Source organism: Sarcophilus harrisii, chromosome 2 (genome assembly GCF_902635505.1).
Source record: "Sarcophilus harrisii chromosome 2, mSarHar1.11, whole genome shotgun sequence".
NCBI classification, from domain to species: Eukaryota; Metazoa; Chordata; class Mammalia; order Dasyuromorphia; family Dasyuridae; genus Sarcophilus; species Sarcophilus harrisii.
Genome location: NC_045427.1, coordinates 323,734,283 through 323,757,988, shown reverse-complemented (window position 1 = coordinate 323,757,988; position 23,706 = coordinate 323,734,283). Strand labels below are relative to the sequence as shown.

Here is a 23,706-nt window from a genome sequence, read left to right as displayed (position 1 = left end):
GCCAGCTAGGGGATAGGGTAGGGGGAAATGGGGAAAATCTGGAACAAAAGGTTTTGCAAGGGTCAATGTTGGAAAAATTACTCATGCATATGCTCTGCAAACAGACAGACAAACAACCAACCAAATAAATAAATAAATAAATAAAACCCAGGCATATATTGATAATTTTGATCATATTTTAATTATTGGTTCTGCAAAAACCAAAACCAATGCAATCAAGATTAGAAGGAAAGCAGAAAGCAAGGAAAAATAATTTTTGACAGCAAGTATTTCTGAAAATGGCCTTATTACTCAAATATAGAGAGAATGGAGTAAAATTTAAAAGAATACAAATCACGCCCCCAGTAATAAATGGTCAAAAGATAAATATGAACAGGCAGTTTTCAAAGGAAGAAATCAAAGCTATCTATAGTCTTGTGGAGAGGAAAAAAAAAAAGCTCTAAATCACTATTAATTAGAGAAATGTAAAATTAAAACACCTCTGAAGTACCACCTCACAACCATCAGATTAGCTTATAAGAGAGAAAAGGAACATAACTGTTGGAAGGGATGTGGAAAAAATCAGAATATTAATACACCATTAATGGAACTGTGAACTAATCTTACCATTCTAGAAAGCAATCTGGAACGATTCCCAAAGACGACATTTAAAAAAAAAAATTTAAATCTTTTTTAAAAAAAGAAGGGGAGAACCTATTTGTAAAAAAAATATTTATAGCAGCTCCTTTTGTGGTGGCAAAGAATTAAAAAGGGATGTCCATCTTTTAAGAAATGAAGGGATGTCCATCTTTTAAGGAATGGCTGAATAATTTGTGACATATGATTGTGAAGCACTTTTGTGCTTTTATTCTCAGCAATATAATAATCCAAGATAATACAACAATCCAAGAACAGGGAAAAACACAGATTAGTTGAAAAATCTGTCTCAGTGAGTCAAGAGAAGAACTAGAAGTAAAATTTCTGAGTTCTATGTTTCTTTCTGTGATTAAAATCATAGTAACAATAAAAGTCATAAAATGTTTTCTCCAGTAATCATAAATCAGAATTGTCTTTGAAAAACTAAGCTAAATAACATGGATATAAAGTGAGCCTAGAGGAAGTTCCAGATTTCAACATAAATAATTAGCATAATTTTCCTTACATCAAGAATTTTAAGGAACTACTCTTATGGTTCAAAGCACATAAAGGTAGTATTAATTTAGATTTTCTTTTGTGAATTGTGGAAAGGACACATTTGGTCCTGAAATCTAAACAATTTTCATTGAAGATTGATCATAAGTGATTTAAAAAAATTTTTTTACGATAGTAAGACATTAAGGTTCAAATGTAGCAATTTATCAATTAATAAATTTACTTCATTTCTGATCAACTTGCCTATTCCTGCAGTTTTCCCTCGGGATGATGTGGTTCACTTGAGTCATAATGTCACATTTGACAAATTGTTTTTGTTCACTTTAAATGTTGCATGAAACCTTATGCTATCTTCCTTTACAATGAAAAGTGTTTTAAATTAAAATGTTTTACAAGTTTCATTCCAAACTCAAGTATTTTTTGGCTGTCCTCTCACTCTGCTCATCAAGGAAGTCAAGTATCTTTTGGGCAAGGTGAGGAGGCTCTCTTAGCCTATGGCAACTTCTTAACACATGCTAAATTTTTGTGCTTAAAAAAAAAAAAAAAAAAAAATCACATACACCCATAATGAAAATCAGTACCTTTTTCTTTTTTACTGTTCCCTACTTTATATCCTGCCTCCAAGACTATCCTAATTAAGTCAGGTTGAAACTGTTATAGGTGTTTGCAGTATTTTTTCATATTTATCCTTCTAAATGATATTTTGAACTCTGCAAACTGACTCACAATTTTGAAATGACTTTCATGTAGTGACCGGATATTTTCTGATTTCCTTCCTTGATTCTTTTGTTTCCTTGTTGCTTCCTAGTGATGTAGCTTCTGCATTTTCTCTGCATATTACTCTGTGATATACAAGAGTAATGTGTCTGAGTAGTGCAAATGCTTTAGGCCTTTACATTTTTCAAATCTAAGTCAGATTTGCTCTTTTTAAAAGCATTTTTCCCTATTCCTCTGTTTGCAATGATGTTGTGTAATTATCAAAATGTATACTGAACTGGTTTGAAGGATCTTACCAGTTATTTTGTGGAATATCTCAGTTTCTTTCTATCTCAGTTCTTGGTCTACCTTAAAGTCATAATCAAAAAAAGGACCTGGACATCATCTTTCAAGAAATTATCAAGAATTAATATTCTAATGCAAATTAAGACAACTCTAAGATACCACTACACACCTGTCAGATTGGCTAAGATGACAGGAAAAAACAATGATGATTGTTGGAGGGGATGCGGGAAAACTGGGACATTGATGCATTGTTGGTGGAGTTGTGAACGAATCCAACCATTTTGGAGAGTAGTTTGGAACTATGCTCAAAAAGTTATCAAACTGTGCATACCCTTTGATCCAGCAGTGTTACTACTGGGATTATATCCCAAAGAGATTATAAAGAAGGGAAAGGGACCTGTATGTACACGAATGTTTGTGGCAGCCCTTTTTGTAGTGGCTAAAAACTGGAAACTGAATGGATGTCCATCAGTTGGAGACTGGCTGAATAAATTATGGTATATGAATATTATGGAATATTACTGTTTTGTAAGAAATGACCAACAGGATAATTTCAGAAAGGCCTGGAGAGACTTACACGAACTGATGCTGAGTGAAATGAGCAGGACCAGGAGATCATTATATACTTCAACAACAATACTATATGATGACCAGTTCTGATGGACCAGGCCATCCTCAGCAACGAGATCAACCAAATCATTTCCAAAGGAGCAGTAATGAACTGAATCAGCTATGCCCAGAAAAAGAACTCTGGGAGGATGACTAAAAACCATTACATTGAATTCCCAATCCCTATATTTATGCACACCTGCATTTTTGATTTCCTTCACAAGCTAATTGTACAATATTTCAGAGTCTGATTCTTTTTGTACAGCAAAATAACGTTTTGGTCATGTATACTTATTGTGTATCTAATTTATATTTTAATATATTTAACATCTACTGGTCATCCTGCCATCTAGGGGAGGGGGGGGGGTAAGAGGTGAAAAATTGGAACAAGAAGTTTGGCAATTGTTAATGCTGTAAAGTTACCCATGCATATATCCTGTAAATAAAAGGCTATTAAAAAATAAATTAATTAATTAAAAAAAAGAATTAATATTCTAGAACCAGAGAGTAAAATAGAAATTGAAAGAATCCACTGATCACCTCCTGAAAGCGATCACAAAATAAAAACTCCCAGGAATATTATAACCAAATTCTGGAACTCCTAGGTCAAGGAGAAAATATTGCAAGCATCCAGAGAGAAACAATTCAAGTATACTTGAGCCACAGTCAAGATAACATAAGATTTAGCAGCTTCTACATGAAAACAACTGGAGGGCTTGGAATAATGATATTGTAGAGAACAATGGAGCTAGAATAGCAACCAAGAATCACCTGTCCAGCAAAACTGAGTATAATCCTCCAGAAGAAAAAGTGGTCATTCAATGAAATAGAGGATTTTATAGCATTTGTGATGAAAAGACCAGAGCTGAACGAAAAATGTGATTTTCAAAGACAGGACTCTGGAGAAGCATACAGAAGTAATCAGGGACTTAATAGAATTTATCTGTTTACATGGGAGGGTGATATCTCCTACATGGGAGGATGGTACTTGTAACTCAATAAAACATTTTATTATAGCAATTAGGAAGACTATATATAGACATGGGAGACAGATATGAGTTGAATGTGAAGGGATATTATTATTTTTTTTTAAATGATGAAATTAAGGGGTGAGATAGGAATGTACTGGGAGAAAGGGAAAGGGAAAAGTGGAATGGTACAAATTATCTACCATAAAAAAAGGGGGTAAAAAAAAAAAGTAGAAGGGAAGAGGGGGAGAAAATGATGAGTGAAGGAACCTTACTCTCATCAGCTGTCATAAATACAATAACAATTGCTACATAGATGACTCCTACATCTGTATCCAGTTCTAGTCTCCCTCCTAAGCTCACAAAGTACTGACAGAAGATTTTGAAGTGAACATTCTAGAAGCATCTCAAACCCAGTACATCAAAAACAAAACTCATTCTTCTTTTTCTTCCAAACTTCCTTGTTACTGCTAAAGGTAGCATCATCCTTCAAGTTATTCAGATCTGTAAGCTCAGCATCATCCTTACCTTTTCACTGTTATATTCCCCCCAATCCAATAAATTACCTTGTTTATATTTCCACAATTTTTTTGCCTACATATATCCTGTTCTCTCTACTCAGCCACTATTATCATCAACTCTTTACTGTATAGTATCTTTCGTGCTGTTATACAATAGCAACCCAATGACTCAATTCTGTCTTCCTGTCTAGAATTTTCCAGTAGTTCACTATTGTCTTCTACATCAAATACAAAGTCCACTGTCTAGCATGTACAGCTTTTCACAATCTGGCTCCTCCCTTCTTTTTCACTTTTCTTATATGTGATTTCCCATTAAACACTCTACAATCTGGCCATACTGGTCTATTTGTGATTCTGTAAACATAACACTTAATTTCTCCTTTCTTCTTCAGGCTGGTTATTTCTCATGCCTAGAATGTTCTTCTTTCTCACCTCTAGCTCTTGTAATCCCTAGTTTCCTTTAAAATTCACCTCAACTGGCACTTTGTACAAGAAGCCTTTCCTTCTTGTAGGAAAGCTAGTGCTTTTCCCTAAATTACCTCATATTTATTCATTTTATGCCTACCCAATATAAGATTGTAATGTACATGTCTCCCTTGACATAAAGAATGTAAGCTTCCAGAGATTAGAGACCATTTCATTTTTGTCTCAACATCCCCAAGTATGTAAAAGAGGTGCTGACTGCAAAGAGATAATGTGCTGGGCTCCACTGAGCCACAGATATGCATTTTTAGAAACTACATTAGACCCAGATATCACACTGATTTTTCAAGGCTCCTGATGATATTATTAGCACAAGAAATACCTGACCATTTACTAGTAGGGTTTTATTTCTTAAAACATGATTTATAACCAAACAAAATGTAATTACTTTTGTTATACAACCAATGTTTTGCTTCATTACTTGCACTTGCACATTTTAAACACACACTGTCTTTGGAGAAAACTATTTATATTGAGGATTTCATTTGTCATTTATCACATTTTTCAGATTCTTTAACCTGAAAATCATATTCTTTAATTTCACTTCTATCAGTATCCTTAACTTCTGTATGTCCCTCCAACATTTTTCATGAAGTAGCTATTTTAAACTTTTTCCTCTTTCAAGATTTTTGTCACTTTCCAATCATCTCTGGCTCATACATAACTTTATGTCTTACTTTACTGAGAAAATCAAGGAAATGAGGGTCATCACCTATACTCTGTAACTCTCCCCTCCCCCTTTTTCCTCCTTGTTCTTCCTCTTTTCAGCAATTTCTCCTAAGCTGTTTACTCCGTTTTTTACTGCCTAAAGACATGCTTTAACATGTCTTAAAATTTTCACCTGATTCTATTGTTATATTGAGGTATGCTTCATCTCTCTTCTCTTTCATTAACAACCTCCTACAAAAAAAACCATCCATTCTGTCTCCACATTCATCTCTACCTTCAGCATTCTGCGTCTGACCACACCACTGTAATAAACCTGTCCTTCCAAATCTTCTTACCATTTGACTGCTTTTTCTCAGTCTTCATTTTCCTGAACTTCTCTTTTGTTTTTAACCATTAGGAACCACCCCTCACAATCTTGAACACTCTTTCATTCCTTGTCTTCCATGACAAGAGCTTTCCTCTAACCCTTAGGGCTTAACTCTAACTCAATTGCTATGAGTTCAAATAGCACCCTATGAAGAGGGCTCCTACAGGTGTGTGTGTGTGTATATATATATACACACATATACACACACACATCCACACATATACACACACATCTAATCTTTCTTCTGAAACAGTTCTTCCATTTCCAATTTCTTATTGGATTTTTTCCCCTTTGTTGAAAAAAACCTGCTTATTGTTCTACTGGTATCTGAAACTAACTAAATTCAAAATGGAACTGATCATCTTCTTTCTCAAACCTCTATATCGAAGGGGATACCCTCACTGAGGGTGGGTATCATCATCTGTGTACTCAACCAAGTAAAGCCTCTTGCCTTGCTGTCTCAATTAGTTGCCATATATGTGATTCTACCTTCATGATATTTATACTATCCTTCATCTTTTCTGTCATGTTAGCCCATCTGATAGGTGTGAGATAATACTTTGGAATTGTTTTAATTTTTATTTTTCTAATCAATAGTGACTTAGAGCTTTTTTTCATCTAACTAATAATGGTTTGATTCCTTCTTATGAAAACTACAATTAATTTTTAAAGTAAGTAATATTAAAGGAAAAAATAAAATAAAATAGACTGAACTAAAAGTCTTATGATGATTCTTCTTATTACTTTATAGACAAAACCTGGGCACGTCAAGAACAATGTTGGAATGCTTGCCTGGAAGAATATGAATTTAATGCAAAGCATAATTACTGAATTAAGTTCACCTTTTAAATATAAATTGTCATTAGTATGGCCTACAGAGATTTCAGTTATTACTGGGATAATCTGAATGATAGAAAATGAAGAATGTTTTCCCTTTTTTTTTCCTGCTTCTTTTTTTCTTTTCATGGTTTCCTTTTTTGTTTCTCCCTTTTTATTTTTTTGGGATTTCTGCTCCTTTTATTTTGAAATGTCTTTTTCATAAGAACTTTTTTCAATTTAAAATTTCTCTTTTCTGTATTTCTTTTATTCTCCTTTTTCTTTCTCATTTGTATTTTTTTTTTTTCAGGGAAAGCCTGCAATTTATTTAGTTCCTCAGGCTCTTCCTTGTTTCCTTTACTATTTGTGCAGCTGACATCGAAAATATGTTTTTTGTGGGGTCCAAATGAGAAAATTATGGCATTCAATAGTCAGGTGATCAGTTCCTCTACGTTTTTTTTTTTTTTTTTAAACATCTTGCTTTGTTGCTACCTCTAATAGAAATCCAGTATTTTCTTCAATTATTTAAGAAGTATTCTTCTAAGAAGCAGTCCATCTGATTATCAATCACACACACACACACACGCAAAAGGAACCTCTGATTTAGGAGTACAGTATTCAGAGCTGGAAGAAATTCTTAGGACGCACATAGTCCAACTCTTTTTTACAGGTAAGAAAAGTGAAGCCCAGAATCAATTTGTTTTTCATAACACAGTATATGCAATATGCTCAATTCTTGGGAGTTTAAGTTGCTAGGGCCATAGCACAAAATGGGGATGCTAGGTGCTGTTGCCTGGAGGACATCCTCATTCAGTGCTTTAAAAAAAAGGTCTCCCGTTGAATTCATCCTAAAGGAGATTGGGGAAATCTTACCTAAACTGTTAATAGTCTTCTAACCTAAGCCAAAAAGAAAAATCTTTCTTTAGTATCTAATCAAAATGTAGCCAGTATGTTGAATGTGAAATCTCCATCATATGTCTTATAGGTTATGACTTCTATATTTCTGGGCAGCAGCTCACTCTTAGGTGGGGTAACCGAGCACTTAAGGCCAATTACTTATTAAATGACACTCTATTGCTTGGAAAATGCCGGCCCCACCATTCTGTGCAGGCTGGATCTGTTGGTGTATAGAGAGACTAGGAGGAGGGATTGGAGGGTGGAGTAAGAAAGCAGAGTGACTCCTGGCCAGATTCATGCGGCCATTCCTCTCATGTCCACAAAGAATAAAGATCAAGGACTTTTTCTTATCCTGATTCTGGCTGATTCTAAAGTATCCAGGGTGCTAATGTGCTCTTCACAGTAAAAATTCACCCTTTCAATTTACTCCAGCAGCAAAGAGCACCTTGGTACTAGTTCTGGTGCTTTTTAACATGGTGTTTTTCAGGACATCTGAGACCCTAAATATGAATAGGGTTAGCTAAGTTTCTGGTACAGGAGTACTCTGCCTGCTACTAGCCCACTGGAAAATAAGGAACCTACTTCCAGAAAGGATTTCTTTTCTAATACATTGTTGCTGGAGTTGTGAAATGATCCAATCATTCTGGAGAACAATATGGAAATGTGCCCAAAGGGCTACCAAACTGTGCATACCCTTTGATCCAATAGTGTTTCTACTAAGCTTCTATCCCAAAGAGATCATAAAGGGGGCAAAGGGAAACACATGTGCAAATTTTTTTGTGGCAGCCCTTTTTGAAATGGCAAGAAACTGAAATTGAGTGAATGCTCATCAGTTGGAGAATAGCTGAATAAGTTATAGTATATAAATGTTATGGAATGTTACTGTTCTATAAGAAATGATGAGGAGGATGATTTCAGAGAAGCCTGGAGAGACTTACGTGAACTGTTCAGTGAAATGAGCAGAACCAGGAGAACATTGTACACAGCAACACTAAGATTATACAATGATCAATTCTGATGGAATGGCTCTCTTCAACAATGAAATGATTCAGGACTGTTCCAAAGGTACTGTGATGAAAAGAGTCATCTGTACTCTGAGAGAAGACTATGGGGAATGAGTGTGGTTCACAATATAGTGTTTCTTACTCTTCGTTGTTTGTTTGCATTTTGTTTTCTTTCTCAATTTTTTCCTTTTTGATATGATTTCTCTTGTGCAGCATGACATCTATGGAAATAAGTATACAAGAACTGCACAGGCTTAACATATATTGGATTGCTTGCCATGTAGGGAAGGAGGGAGAGGGAACAAAGAGAGAAAAAATTTGGAACACAAGGTTTTGCAAGTGTGAGTGTTGAAAATCATCTATGCATGTGTTTTGAAAATAAAAAGCTTCAATTAAAAAAAGAAAGGAATCATAATAAGGAATGCATGTAACGTAAAATCTGATCACCAATCTGAAGCATGTATTGACATTCTGTAATTGATTCTGGGTAGTTAACCATGTGATAAAGAGATAAACTATTGACTGACTACTGAGACTTAACTATTTTACCATTCAAGTGATCCCTTGCTAGTTTTAATTTCTTCTTAGCCTTTTTATCTGCATTCACATGAATATCAAGAACTGCTAATTTTAATAGGGCAAGGGGATAGAGTGGGAAGAGGATAAGGGAGGGATTCTTAAAGGGTTGGGTATGTTTAGGAATAGGAGGACAAGACAGTAAGAAGAGTTAGGAGGGACAAGAATAGGTTAAGAACAGAAGACAAGGAAAATAGGAAGGAGGAAACTATACAAGTAATTATACCTTGGAATGTGAATAGGATGAATAGGATGAATTTACCACACATAAATATAAACATAAAACAGTTTTTATTGAAATAAAGATAGATCTAAATAACTGAATATTTATTGGTCATGGGTTGTAAAGTGTGTGTGTGTATACACTTTTTAAATGACAATTTTACCAAACTGATCTATTTATGTAATGCTATTCCAATAAAATTACGAAAACACTTTTTTTCTGATTCAGTTAAAAACAACGGGGGGAGGATTTTATAGACAATCTCTCAGACTATGACTAGACTGAAATATTGTTGTGATCTAGAAAATAATAAGCTGGTTAATTTATAAAAACATAGGAAGATTTGGAATTATGAAAGAAGATGCCTCCAAAGAAACAGATGACAAATAGAAACAAGCATAATATGGTCTTACATATATGGACAAGTGTATATATGTGTATGTTTATAGATATAAATGTATACGTAGGTATATGGTTGTAGATATGGGGGGGGGGTGTAAATTAATAAAATGTCCATACACACACACACACACTCATGCGCACATGCCTAACTATGAACTTCTTTGAGTAGGTTAGGAAGGAAGGAGAAAAATGAAGTAAAAACTGCACATCAGAGAAAAAAGATAATTTACAAGGAAGCAAAGAAAAGCTGGACAGTTATGAAAATTACATATAGCACTTATTGTATGTTTTCTTAAAAGGGAAATATATTGCTTTATTTTGAATCCTCTTGTGTTCTGCTGTGTACATGATATTGTTTTTTTTAATTTTGTATTCAAGTTTAAAATAAATGATAACCACCAAAAACAAAGAATTGTTGATTTTCTCTTTCTTGGATCTCTTCTATCATATGATTAAGACAAATGTCTTTTCTCCTCCTCTCTTTCAAAAACTCTCCGTCTGTACACACACACACACACACCATAGTTATTTGTCATATTTTTCTAATAAGTTGTAAAAACCACGTCCAAAAGTCATGTACTGTTTATATTTGTATCTCCAGTGCACAGGAGATAAGGGTATTTCACTGGACATAGTAGATGCTTAAATGTTGAATTGAAATAATCATTTGTATTATTAAATTTATTCATATAAATCATTCTTTAATTCAATTAGTCATATCAGACTCTGGTTGACAAGGATACTGAAATGGTTTGCATTTACTTCTCTAGCTCATTTTGTGAGATGAGGAAAATGAGGCAAATGGAGCTAAGTGACTTGGATTCCTGTTAAGTGTCTTGAGGCCAAATTTGAACTCAGATCCTCCCAAATGCAGGGCCAGCCTTCTCTCCATTCAACCACCTTTGCTGCCTGGCAAAAAGCAAACTTTTTGAACTTGAACTCTGAACTTGAAGAAGGCCTAAAATACTACTAAATTTTCATCATATGAGGATCCATTACTAAAAAGCTGCTGAAATATTTTAACTCTGAATTTGAAAGTCAAGAGAAGCTCAAAGATAAACATAAGCATGAATAGAAAAAGAAAGAAAATAAAATGAAATGGGAAGAAAAAAATCCAAATCTGAAAATGAAATAAAGAGGTAACAAATTCACATTATAAAACAGTGATTACCATAATGAAAAAGATTATGAGGGAGAATCAAGGAAGGAACCCTATTTTAATAGTCAACTATCATTGACCATGTAAAATATAACTTGATTAAAAAAAAAAAAAAAAAAAGCAACTTACAACTTTGCAGGAACATATTTATGTCAGGAAATAATGTAAACCTATATTTATAAAAACTCTATTTTCCAAGCAAGTGATCAAGGCAGCTATGAACACCACCTCCCCCCCATTAAGAACCAAAGCATGATAATGGTGATGATAACAGATTACATCTGCAGACTGTTTATAATTAGTTTCTAAATTTATATTTTTTTATAATTCTGCCCCTGGAATCAGAAAGACTTAAATCTCAAATCTTACTTTAGATACTTACTGTGTGTGACTCTGGGAAAGTCACAACCTCTGCCTTTCTTAGTTTTCTCATTTATAATATATCCTATTGGGTATATTATAATAAGAGGACAATAATAGACCCTACTTTTCAAGGTTGGGGTAAGGATAAAGTTATATAAAAACACTTTGCAAACTTTAAACTGCTATATAAATGTTAGTTATTGTTATATAAATGCTATATAAATTATATACACACCTAAGAAAATTTCTAAACCATTTTTGTTATACACTGACTTTTACTGTAACTATACACTGCTACTTTCTGAACTCATTCTGCCAAAGCCTAATCAACCAAAAAGCCAGAAAAATATCACTATAAAGATTCATAATTAGTGCTAACTTATATTTTTATGCTTATTATTCATAAAAGCAAATTCCAAAACTGTATAAAGACCTAAACTGGTTCATGAACATATCAGCTGGGCATTTTATGAAGATAAAACCGTTATCTGTCCAAATAAAATGAACAGTATATTAAAAAAAAAAAAGATTTTTAGGAAGGAGCCTTCCTTTTATATCAACAGATTAAATTTCTAATTTGATAGGTTAGTCTACTAAGCCCTAGTGAATTTGAATCCTGAAGATATGGATCCATTCATTCAATTATTAACATTTATTATACATACACACACACACACTCCTTCTTTAATAACAAATGGACATCTAGGGTATCCTTGCAATATTGGAAAAAAGAAAGACCTCCAAGAACATTGGTGGACTCCATATAGAATACTTTGGTAGAAAATAGGTAAAAATGGTACAAGAAGGGTAAATAAGCTTATATGTAATGCAAAGAAGAAAAACAACAAAAAAAAGATAGGTTATAATTCTTTTTCTTAAGCAGGGGTTCTTAAGTTTTTTTGCGTGCCATGAACCCTTCTTTGGCAGTCTGGGGAAGTCTTTAGACCTCAACGGGAAATAATATTTTTAAATGCATAAAATAGAGGTTACAAGGGGTATCAATTAATACTGGCATATAATAAACAAACATTTTTTAAGATACACAAATTCACAGGCCCTCATTTAAGAAATTCTGTTCTAAATATTTTTTGTTGTTGTTGTTGTTTTTACTTGAATAATTGATGTTGCCATTACTGATGCATATTGCTCATTTTCTCACACTAAATACTCATTTGAATGCTATAAATATTGATTAAAGAACTACTTTGAGTGAATAAAAAAAAATTCTGTTCTAAAATGAATTTTATTTGGACAACATTTTTATTTCTTTAAAAGACACTTTGGAGTACATAAATACTATACTTTACAGCCTTCACAAGGTTGCTGAGATAATAAGTATGAAAAGATTGAGTTCTTCAGAGAAATGATAATTTTTTATGTTAATATTATATAATTAAAACAAAGCCATAATTTTTTCACTTGATATTGAATTATCAAGTAGTAATATAGTGTTCTACTCCAAAAGGTTAATTAGTAAGTATTACTTTATATTTTTTATTGATACAATTATTTGTGAAGAAAGACATGCCATAATTATTAAATTTTCAGTGTGAACCTTGGAAACCAGAAAATCCTACAAATCAAGACTTGATATTTTTTTTGGCAATTTTTAGAAAATTCTTATAAAATTTTTATAAAACTTGAAAGTGTGCCACTGATAGATTTTCTGCCTCCCTCTCACACATTCTGTGTTTTCCTCCTCTCCCACTTTAAACCCCAGGTGATTGTTAGATCTTTTTTACTATCACATCTCTACACAGACAATAATCCTTCCAAAACCTTGACTCTAAAGGCTAAAACTTTTGCCAGAGTTATCTGAATCACCTTGAGGCAATATTATAATCAAATATTAAACCGTGGCTTAGAGCCATGCCCCATTTGGAAATACAGACTATTCATATACTCATCTCTAAAGTATGGTCAGATGAAGTGATTGCATTTAGGAGGCAGGAAATCTGGGCTGCATAGACATAATTTTGCCATAGTTCTGATATGCCTTTTCCTCATCTGTTAAGTGGAGTCAAACTAGACATTTAAGTTTCTTTCAAGCTCTAAAATGTTATGATTCTGAGATAATGAAATATACATATACAAGAATTCAGTTTTATAGATAAGGAAAAATCCTTGTATACCTGTATTAAAAATGATTTAGGAAATGAAGAGTCTTAGAATTTCATTATTATAACAAGTTTCTTAAAAAAGTAACAAGAGATATCTAGAGTATCTTTATTACTTTCTGTACTCTCAAGTCACTTAACCTTTCTCTGGGCTTAGAGTTTCTCATCTTTAAAATGAGAGGTTTAGCCCTTTCTCTTTCAGTTCTGAAATTCTATGATCAAATGTTTCCTCTTTTTTAAATTCCAGGGGAGAGGGAGAGAACTAGACAGAAAACTCCAATTCAAAGTTCACTCACACTTGTCAACATCTTCATGTCATACTAATTAAAATGTTCACTTTAAAAAAAAAAAAATCGTAAAACAAAAAATTTTAGTAGCAGTGTGGTCCCCTGGAAATAAGAATATAGAGTTTGAAAGCTGTGTCCAAATACTAAACTGTGTATTTCCTCTTTGTATGACTGAGCATGCCTCCTAATTTCTTGCGGGCTCAGTTTCATCATCTGTAACATATTTGGACTAGATAGACCCACAATGAGCCTTCAAGCTCTAGAACTAAAGCAGCTCTGATCTCGCTCAAATTCATATCAATAAGTAGAATTTTCTTTGATTTTGTCACTCTCCACTCCACCCAACCTTAATCTGCCCCAATCAGTTCATCATTTTAGTCACTACTTTAAGTATTCAATTACCATCCTGAAAGCATCAAAAGAGATTACAAGGCATGTAAAAAGGATCAAAAGAGCTGTTTTTGGCCCTATGTTGTTGTAACATTTTTATTCATGATTCTAATATCTAATAAAGGCATAGACAATAGAATGCTTATCAAATTTTAAAGATGAATCAACTCTGAAAAGCAGGGTTAACACAATAAATGATTGAGTTGATATCCAAAAGGATCTTTACAGGTTATTAAGAACACTGGACTGAATTTAATAAGATGAAAATCAATAGATTCAATGTAAAATCTTAAACTGGGGTATAAATAATCAACTTCTTGAGTATAAGAGAGAGGGAACTATGTTGAGAAAGCAGTGGTTTCAAAAAAAGATCTGCATGTTCAGTGGATTCTAAGTTCAGTGAGTAAGTATTGTGATGTGACACAGTAAGAATAGTTTCTAGAAACAGGAAGGTATTTTATTCTCTACCCTTTTGTACATGAAGAAATGTATTTTTTTCTGGGTACTGTGGATCAAAGAGGATAGCTAATCTGAGAGTGCTATACGAAAAGTAATCAAAAGTGGTGATGGGCCTTGAGTATATATCATATGGAGACAGGTTGAGGGAGCTAGGGATGTTTGATAGAGAGAAAAAACATGATAGCTGCCTTCAAGTATCTGAAGGGCTGATATGTCAAAGAAAGAGTAGATTTCCACTGACCTCTGGGTGGCAGAATCCTATGCTGGTAGAAGTTGTTAAGAGGCAAGCTTCAGATGATGCCAAAAAACACTGAAAGCTGACCAAAAACTGAATGAAGTGTTGAGTTCCCCATTGGTACAAGTGTTCAAGCAGAGACTAAATGGCTGACTACTGATCATTAGACAATAATTTTTGACAGAAAATTCAAAATCAAAGCAAATTCCCCTTCCACCTGAAAAAAAAAAACCACCCAAAACACTACCACCAAAAAGCAAGCCATGAAAGATTTTGTTGGTACTGTAGACACACTCTAAGCCAATTCTTCATTCACATAAAAGGAAGTTCAGAAACATAATTCAAATTAATAGCCTTCCACATTAATAAAGTGGCAGTGTAAGCTGACCTCTGGGAAGCAAGATGCCAATTATTTTGGACTAATAAAGGCTGCAATTCACCAATACCCTTAAGAGATTCAGGGCAACCTGGCAAATAAAAAGTGAGTAGGGGAGGAAAGAAAGAACAAGATCTCGATATCAAAGAATGTCTATAGTAAAAGACATCTTCCCTTTTCGTTTTTGTGATTCAAACCCATAACTCACATGATTATTTGCAATTCTTCCTTTTTTTTTTTTGAAAAGCATTTATTAACATCTACAGTTTTTCCCTATCCTATAAGTATTAAGACTTGTACTGATACTCTAGATATTTTGGAGATCAAGTCCTTATCAGAGATAATTGACATAAAAAGTTTTCGTCCAAGTCCATAGATTATTAATTCAGCTCTTCTTCCTATTCTCCTGATTCCTTAAACTCCCCTTAAATCTTTAGCCCCTCAGGACTATTTTTTGTCCCTTGATGTTCTCTTTACCCCTCAGTTCATTTTCTTTTATTTCTTGGAAAGAATGGCTTATAAACATGAAAGAAATTATTTTTAAAATCCTTTTTACTTATGAACTGAACAAAGATCAACAAACATGGGCATTTCAACATTAAAATAACAGAAAAGAGGATGCGTATATAAGCTTATGACTTCCTTTTACCAACTCATCTCCCTCGATATATACAAAGATGATCATATCCTTGATCATGATATCATCCATAAAGCTCTTGAGTCATTGCACTGAGGTCCCAAGCATGTGAGGCTGAATAGCAATTGGACGATACTCTATTAATATATGATTGGAGAAAGAACGGTCCCGCCTACCCTCTGTGCAAGTTTTGATGTGTTGTATAGGAAATGACATACAGAAGATTTGGTGGGTGGAGTGAGAGAGGCAGAAGCACTGCTGGCCGGGTTCCTGTTGTGACTGCTCTCACTTTGTATTGCCATTCCCCTTCACTTCCACAAAGAATAAAGATCAAGGATTTTCCCTTAACCTGAATTCCTGACTCCGGCTCATTTTAAAATATGTGGTCATCACACACTTCCATGTTGATGAACTCCAAATTTTCTTCCTCTGATCATAATCTGTTATCCTCCCCCTTCACTCTCTGCTTTGCAACCCCTAAACCTGTTCTTCATCCTAATTGTAAAATCTAAAGCCTCCACTCTTAGATCTTTCCCAAATCTTCCATCAAGACACTTGCTACACTGTCCTCCCTTCCCCATCTTGACCCTTGGGGAACAAGTTCAACTCCACTGTCCTCTTGAGTCCCTTGTCCCTTTAATCAAATATGTTAGCTTGCCAAGTCTCAGCCCCTGGAGGATAACTTTTCTTCTCTTCACTCTGTTGGGCAAAGCTGAAAAGAATCATGAAATTGCACTTCTGGGTCTCAACTAGGCATTCATTTAAAAAGGGCAATCCTTCTCACCTCCATATCCAATCACTTTCCAGGTCATGTCATTTCTATCTTCAAAGTATTTCTTTTATAAGCCCCTTTACCTCCTCTAACACTGCTATTAGGCTGGTATAGGCCTTCATCAGATTATGCCTGGTCTATTCCAAAAATGTGCTAGGTCTAGCCATGCTGCCTCCCTATTCAATCAACTCCTATGGCCACATCCAAAATAGTACTCTGGTTGGTAGCCAGGTTCCTTTCTTTCCAGTCTTCTCACATCTCAATTCTTCCCCACACTACTAAACCCTAGAATTCAATGATCCCTGCAGTTTCTCCACATGTGGTACTCCCCATCTCCAGAATTCAGGCATTTTCATTTGCTGTCCCCAACATTCCTGGAACTTACTTTTTCCTCATCTCAGGCAAAGATGCACCTTTGATGTTATAAGGTCACTCTGTGAATCATGGATATAAATCTTTTTTCTTTCTAAAGGGGAAGCAAATGAAAAGGAAGGAAGAAATTTATCTATTCTAATGAAAAAACTATTTTAGAGTGTAAGAGAATAGTTTGGTCTATAAATGCTTCTGTATTCAATTGTTTCCCTCTCTTTAGGTCATGAAAGGCTCATAGAGTCCAAAGATGCAGTCTGATTATGGAAATATAGCAGATGGCTATGTAATCATGGTATTTATATTAAACACATCTCAATGGAAAAAACAACAACAAACCTCTTCTACTATAATTAATATAACCACCAATTCCACTTAAAAAGAGAAGTCCTAGACATTGTGATTCAGTTCTAGCTGTTAGCCAAACAGGATATCAATCAAAGAAGGCTAGTCACAAAGGGTAGAAAAAACAAACACACAAAAATAAAAACATCAAACTGGTTTAGCTACACTAAGGTAACTGAACTGTCTACTTTTTTCAAGAAAAAGAAATAGTACAGATGTGAAAATTTAGTTAAAGGATAATCTAGCTTGGAGTATATTGATCACTGCATCTTTCAACTGGCAGATTTCCCCACCCCCTCCCTATCAAATCATTTTGAAAGTTATATTTAGAAACAACTTTTTAAAAACTCAGTATATTTAATTCAAGAGAAATCCAATAGAAAAATGCATTTATTAAAATCTTCAAACACCCAGGCCAAATTAACATTCTAAAATATTATAAAATACCATTCTTAAGAGAAGAATTAGGAGCTTTTTAACCTTTTAGCTTAAGTTTAGGAAACATTTTGGCTCTGTTTAGCAAAATAAATAGATTGTTTTGTCAACCTCTTTAGAACATGCATCTGTTGGGAACAGACATGACATTTTCAATGTTGAAAGGATTTTTGTTGTTTTTTACTGAAAGCATGATCTTTCATATTTTGCTTAAGCCAAAATGCTTACCCTAAGAATATAGTTCCAGAAAAAATATAAAATAATGAAGGAAAAACAGAATCAAACCTGCCATAAGGTGTGATGTCATCACTGAAATCATCAACTATGCACTCCAAGATTGTACAAGTGACAGTTTTGAGTTGGAATCACTAAATTCTATTTGCAGCCATATCATGTTAAATATATAGGAACAATAACAATTCATGGCAGTGATGCCGAGGGAATTATCCCATGATTCTTTGCACAAGTCAGAACAATAACAGATGTAGTTACTTTATGCCTAACTAAAAGATTAATGTCAAAGTGGTTACTGGTCTTCATTCTTTTCCTTAATTCTAAAAAAAAAAGAAAAAACTACTAAAAAATAAAAATATGCATATATAAAATATACATGTATAAATAACAAAAATATACATTACAAGTTAACAACAAAAGAAAGTACCCATTGTTTTAAAAGCAAAAATCACTTAAACTCAAAGAAAAATTCTGACAATAAGTAACAGTCTGTATCAGTTCAGTTACAATGTTCTCTATAAACTAAATCTGAATAAATTAAAAGTATCTAAGAAAGGCAATTCAATTTAAAAACATGAAAATAAATGCACGATTTTAAAGAGTACCTGAAGTGATTAAAAAGCATACAATTTACTATAAACAATACTTCTGTGCCATTGGTTGCAACTTACTCATGAAATGGGTCCTTTACAACCCTGGAAAATGAATGTAAGTGACAGAGAGAATGGATGCAGATGCACTAATGGCAACTTTCCTTTTGTGGCTGATTAACTAAAATATCTGTTCAGCTTCATGCAGATTTGAAATAAAATGTTTGAACATGTGAATACTAAATATAAGATAGGCTTATTAGGAGGAGATAGAAAGAGTAGAAGAGATGGAAAATTTTAGTAACAATTACACATGACTAGTTTTCAAAATAGGCTAACTCCTTTCTTATATTCTAATAATAACTCATATTTGTATAGCAATTTGCAAGATCTTTCCCTCAACAACAATTCAAGGTAGGCAATTTGAGTATTAGGAATTATCTCCATTTTAAATTAATCTAATTATCTCCATTTTAAAGATGAAGAAATTGAAGCCTATGGAGGCAAATGAGTTGACTAGAGGACAAACAGGACAAAATGACCCTCTGAGGATCCTTCCAATTTGGGGAATCTATAATTGTGACATAACTACCAGAGTCGGAACTTAAAAAACTTGCAATTGTTTCATTTGTCAATCTGTATTTACACACAAAGCAGCATGAAATGGAAGAAGTAGGAACCAGAGATGTGGTTCTGACCACTTCTGGAGGAGTCATGATTCTGCCATTAATCATCCCAAGTGACTTCAAGAAAACCATTTCACTTCCTGGGCTTCCATTTTCTCATCTTCAAAGTGACAAAGGAGAAAAAAGTAATTGAGATGATCCTGGCCCTGTGAACTTCTGACAAATTTAAATTTCTGAATCTTCCACTACCATAATCATTCCCAAATGTACAATAAATAAGGACAATGAGAAAATTGAAAACTAGTGCCTCAATTAAAAATAGATTGGAGCATAGATTATGATCTATTCATTATACCTTTTTTTTTTCCTAACAAGTGATTACCAACTAAAAACTCAGATTTTACTAGAAGCAGTGAAATACAGCAGTATTTGTGCCAGTCTGATTGTATAGTTTCACATTCACAGAACCTTGAAATTGGATATAGTCTACAAAATGAAAAAGTTAGCCACAGGGAGTCAAGAAGAGCTGCCTCTCTTAGCTGACAGATTTAGCATCTTCAAAACCTTGATACCCAATCTGATAGCACCAGTTGATGATAAGCAGCCAGCCTGATCTACAGGAGATGTATCCTTGGAACTAAAGATTAGTTCTGATTTTTAGGGAAGAAGCTTGTTTTAAAATATGAGAAGAACTTTAAGAACCAATTGCTGAATAGATGCTAAATCTTCCTAAGCACTGATTAAAAACTACCTTACAAGAAAATGCTTTGTATTGCTCTAGCACCCATCTCAGAGAAGCTCAAAGCTATTTACAAACATTACATAATTAAGCTTTATGAAAACTGTGACAAGACAAAATGATTTCAATTTTTCAAATGAAGCCATAGAAGCAAAATGGATAATTTAACAACACACTCACCCACACCCATATACCCCATATTTGGTATTATTCGTTGGGTTATATCTGGTTTTTCTTTTTCTTTTTTTTTTTTTTTTAAAGAGATCTTATTTTAGGGATATGGTCAATATCAGTAAGCTACAGATCAGAAAGATTTCTTCCAATTCCAAGTACAATGCATTATCTTGGAAGAAAAGGGTATCACATTAGCTTTGTGGGAATTATTTGGTGGTTTCATTTTAATAATGACATTTCTTTAAAACTCCAATATTAAAAATATATATATATATTAATTGAAGTTTTACAGATGGGCAAAGTTACACATAATAGCTGGTATTTATATTTAAGGATTGAAAAATGTTTTGCAAATATTTATTCTTACAACAACCCTAGGAGATAAATGCAATCATTACCCTCATTCTGTTGATGAGGAAACTGGAGCAGTCCCAAACTAAGTGATTTGATTAGGGACACATAGCTAATAAATGTCTGGAGTTGGATTTGAACTCAGGCCTTCCTGACTCAAGTTCAGTATTCTATACATTGTGCAATTTCGCTGGCACTGAAATAATCTATTACTTCCAGAAAGGCTATTAGGAATGTTTGATTCCACATAAAAATGTGGATATCAAACTATAAAATTCAATACTCTTCAAATTTGGTTCACATAAGAAATGCTTGTCACTTTAGAGCACAGACGAAAGAGAACTGTAATATTTTTTAAAAGCTCTAAAGAAACGTCTGAAGATTTGGAAATTTAATGATTCGATCCTGAGATCTTCAGTGCTGTACAAACTACCAACTTCAGAAAATAAATACCTCTTGAATTCTTACCTGTCCAGTGTCCAGTAGTAGTGCCTGTTCTATCTGTGCATGTCTCACTCACAGGTCTAAATACAGTCTCCCATCCACCAGTAGCATAACGCCAGTTATGGGATTCCAAAATGAGAGTTCTTTGAGTGCCATATGCAATCATGAAGCAGTAGACAACATGGTGGAGTTGACAGCCATAGCCACAGCCTTTGTTGATATTACACACAAGCTTCTTGGCTTTTCTGCAATCCTTGGGGTTCTGGGAGTGGAAGAAAGAAGTAAAGCTGGAGACAATTTATATAGAGAGACTTATTTCTCTAAGTGAAAAAATGACAAGGGTCTTAAATCACATGTAAGTTATGACTATTCCAATATATTGGCCATTAAACAAAGGAGCAGGCTTTCACTCGGTGAAAATTTATGTATATTCTTGGTAAGATAGTAGTGAAAAAGGACAGTTATTTCACATACTTCACTGAACAAATATAAAATAAAACAATTGGCATTTTAAATTACTCTTTTGCTTTGTATCTGTCAGAACATACAAATGTGATCATCTTTGAACTCAAAATTGTGTATATCATGAAGAAAAAAGCTTAATGAAGTGATTACTTGATTTACTTTGGCAGCATCTCAATGCTCTGAACTTTCCTTCAGTGAAAAGGCTCAAATTTTCCTTACAACTTACATGAAACCAGAACTCTACATACTACAAATGTGAGACCAGAACTCTAAATGTCACAAGCAAAATCAACATTTAAAACACGGAAAGACAAAGCTACCAGGCAGAAGCTGACATTCTAATCAGAAACCCTCAGTGATGTCAGAGTTGTCCTATCTGCTGCCACTCTTCACTGAGTTTTTGCTAACGACTTTCATTATACAAAGTATGTTTTGTCTTAGCTCTCATAAGAAAGTGTTATGCCATGTTTTAATTTGGGGAATTATTTTTTAAATGATTAAATTGCTATTAAAAAGAGGCTAAATGTGATTAAAACACTGGAGATTACTTAACAGGGGGCACAATGGGGCTAACTGACGTGGAAATTATCTTTTTCCTTTTAGTTTTAATGTTGTCTTAATGTTTCTACTTTTGTCAAATATCCTGAGGTATCGTTGTTCCTTAAGTACAACTCTGTTCTTTCCTGAGATCTTTACCCTGAGTTTCCTCCAACCTGTTTTGCCTCAGAAGAAAATAAAAGTGGATATGGTTAGAAATGCCAAAAATTTGTCTTCAATATATCAAGCAGCAGTTTTGTGTGGATTTAAGGTAAACTAGACACTCAGACTTCAAGTGTGCACCTACTTTCCAAAGGATGTTTTATCAATGTTGTCAAGTAGAGGCCAAAGATGCTGAGCTTACGTAATGATATGAAACTAAAACATGAGTTGGAGAGAAAATTCAAGATAAAAATGCAATACAAATAACTGGAGGTGCTTTACAAATTCAAATGTGATCCTGCTAGAAGGATGTTTCTAAGAACATACTCAGAAAATATCATCAATAACCTTTTAGAAGTCAGGAGCTTTGAATGATCCCAAGGGACTGCCCAGATAAGTTTCAGCCAGATTTGATTTATTCCAGATCAAGTACCGAGAGTTGCTGATTTCTTTTGCTTATGCCTCTGAAAAGTCTGTTAGAACTCATCTGAGGCTTCTCACTGAGGCAAATGGCATGCAATCCTTCCCAGCTGCTATAGATGCATCAAAGAGGGGAAAGGAGGGTATATGCTTTGTGAGAATGGAGAGATGGCAGTGATGAGCAATGCACCATTAATTCTTTGTTCCCTATCAAACAGTGATTCTAGGAATAAATAGCATTGTCAAGCATTCAAAGTTTTATTAGCTATTTAGATTATCAAGAGTATATAGAACACTAACATTTATTAGATTTTATGTGATTTGAAATATAGTACTGCTCTGAGTTAAATTGTTATATGTATTCAAAAGGAAATGTCCCTTACAATGGAAAAAAAAGAAAAAGAACAAAAATGTTGCGACTTCCATTATTAAATTGAATAAAGCTATCTGACCAGAAAACTTCAGCAGCTTTATATCTTTCACTTTATTTTTCTATTTTTTTCATAAAAACTATCACACATCCATTTGGAAAGAATGCATATAGCATATTTTATAATAAGAATTTAATTAGATTACAGTACTTTTGTTACAAGGGTTTGGGGCTAAGAGAAAGATGGGAAAAGGAATATTAGATAAAATAAAATTTAATATAATCTAAATGTATCTCAAAGACACTCTCATTCAATATGTGATTTTGCTCTCCAGCACCATAGGTAACATTGAAGGAGGGGAAATTCCATTATATTTGATTCAGGAATGAAAAAGATCTAAAAGTATAAGATAAACAAATAGAAGCCTTCAAGGCATAGAGCTCATGATAAGAGAAAAAGGAAATAAGGAGCTGCTTAGATTGATAACCACAAATAAAAGAACTCAAAAGTACAATCCAATTTACTATCAGAGTAGTATTTTAAAAGTACAGAGAACACATAAGACCTTGACCAGAAAAGGAGTGTGTATGGTGCATATGAGTGTATATGTTTGGGTGTGTGTATTAACACTAACATAAGACAAGGTTAATTCAGAATTAATATATCTGGAAAAATCAAACACTGCATGCTTCTGATCTAAATGAAAAGCATTGTTTCAAAAGGGAGAGCTCAGATGAACAAAACAAAGTTTGTTCCATTGGAAAGAAAGAATACACAACTTCTCTATGACCAGTTTATTAATGTATAGAGTGGAAATAAAAATATCTGCCTCTATTTCTTCATGGGCATAGTATGTCATATCTCAGGATACGTCTGAAATTGCTTCAAGCTCTTAAGTGGAGAGGCACTCCATGGTAGTTAGTTGTACCCATACCCAATAGTACGACAGAACTCCTTTATGATGTTGATGTTGGCAGACAA

General features: G+C 33.8%; 1 protein-coding gene across 8 annotated transcripts in view; it reads right to left on the bottom strand.

Moving 5' to 3' along the window:
- Nucleotides 1–23,706, bottom strand: part of FUT8 (fucosyltransferase 8) — a 394,186-nt gene that overhangs the window by 64,206 nt on the left and 306,274 nt on the right. For all 8 annotated transcript variants that reach the window (XM_031952733.1, XM_031952735.1, XM_031952731.1 and 5 more), the window contains one exon: nt 20,795–21,032. In XM_031952733.1, the coding sequence (XP_031808593.1) occupies nt 20,795–21,032 (238 nt within the window). The remainder of the gene's footprint in view (nt 1–20,794; nt 21,033–23,706) is intronic.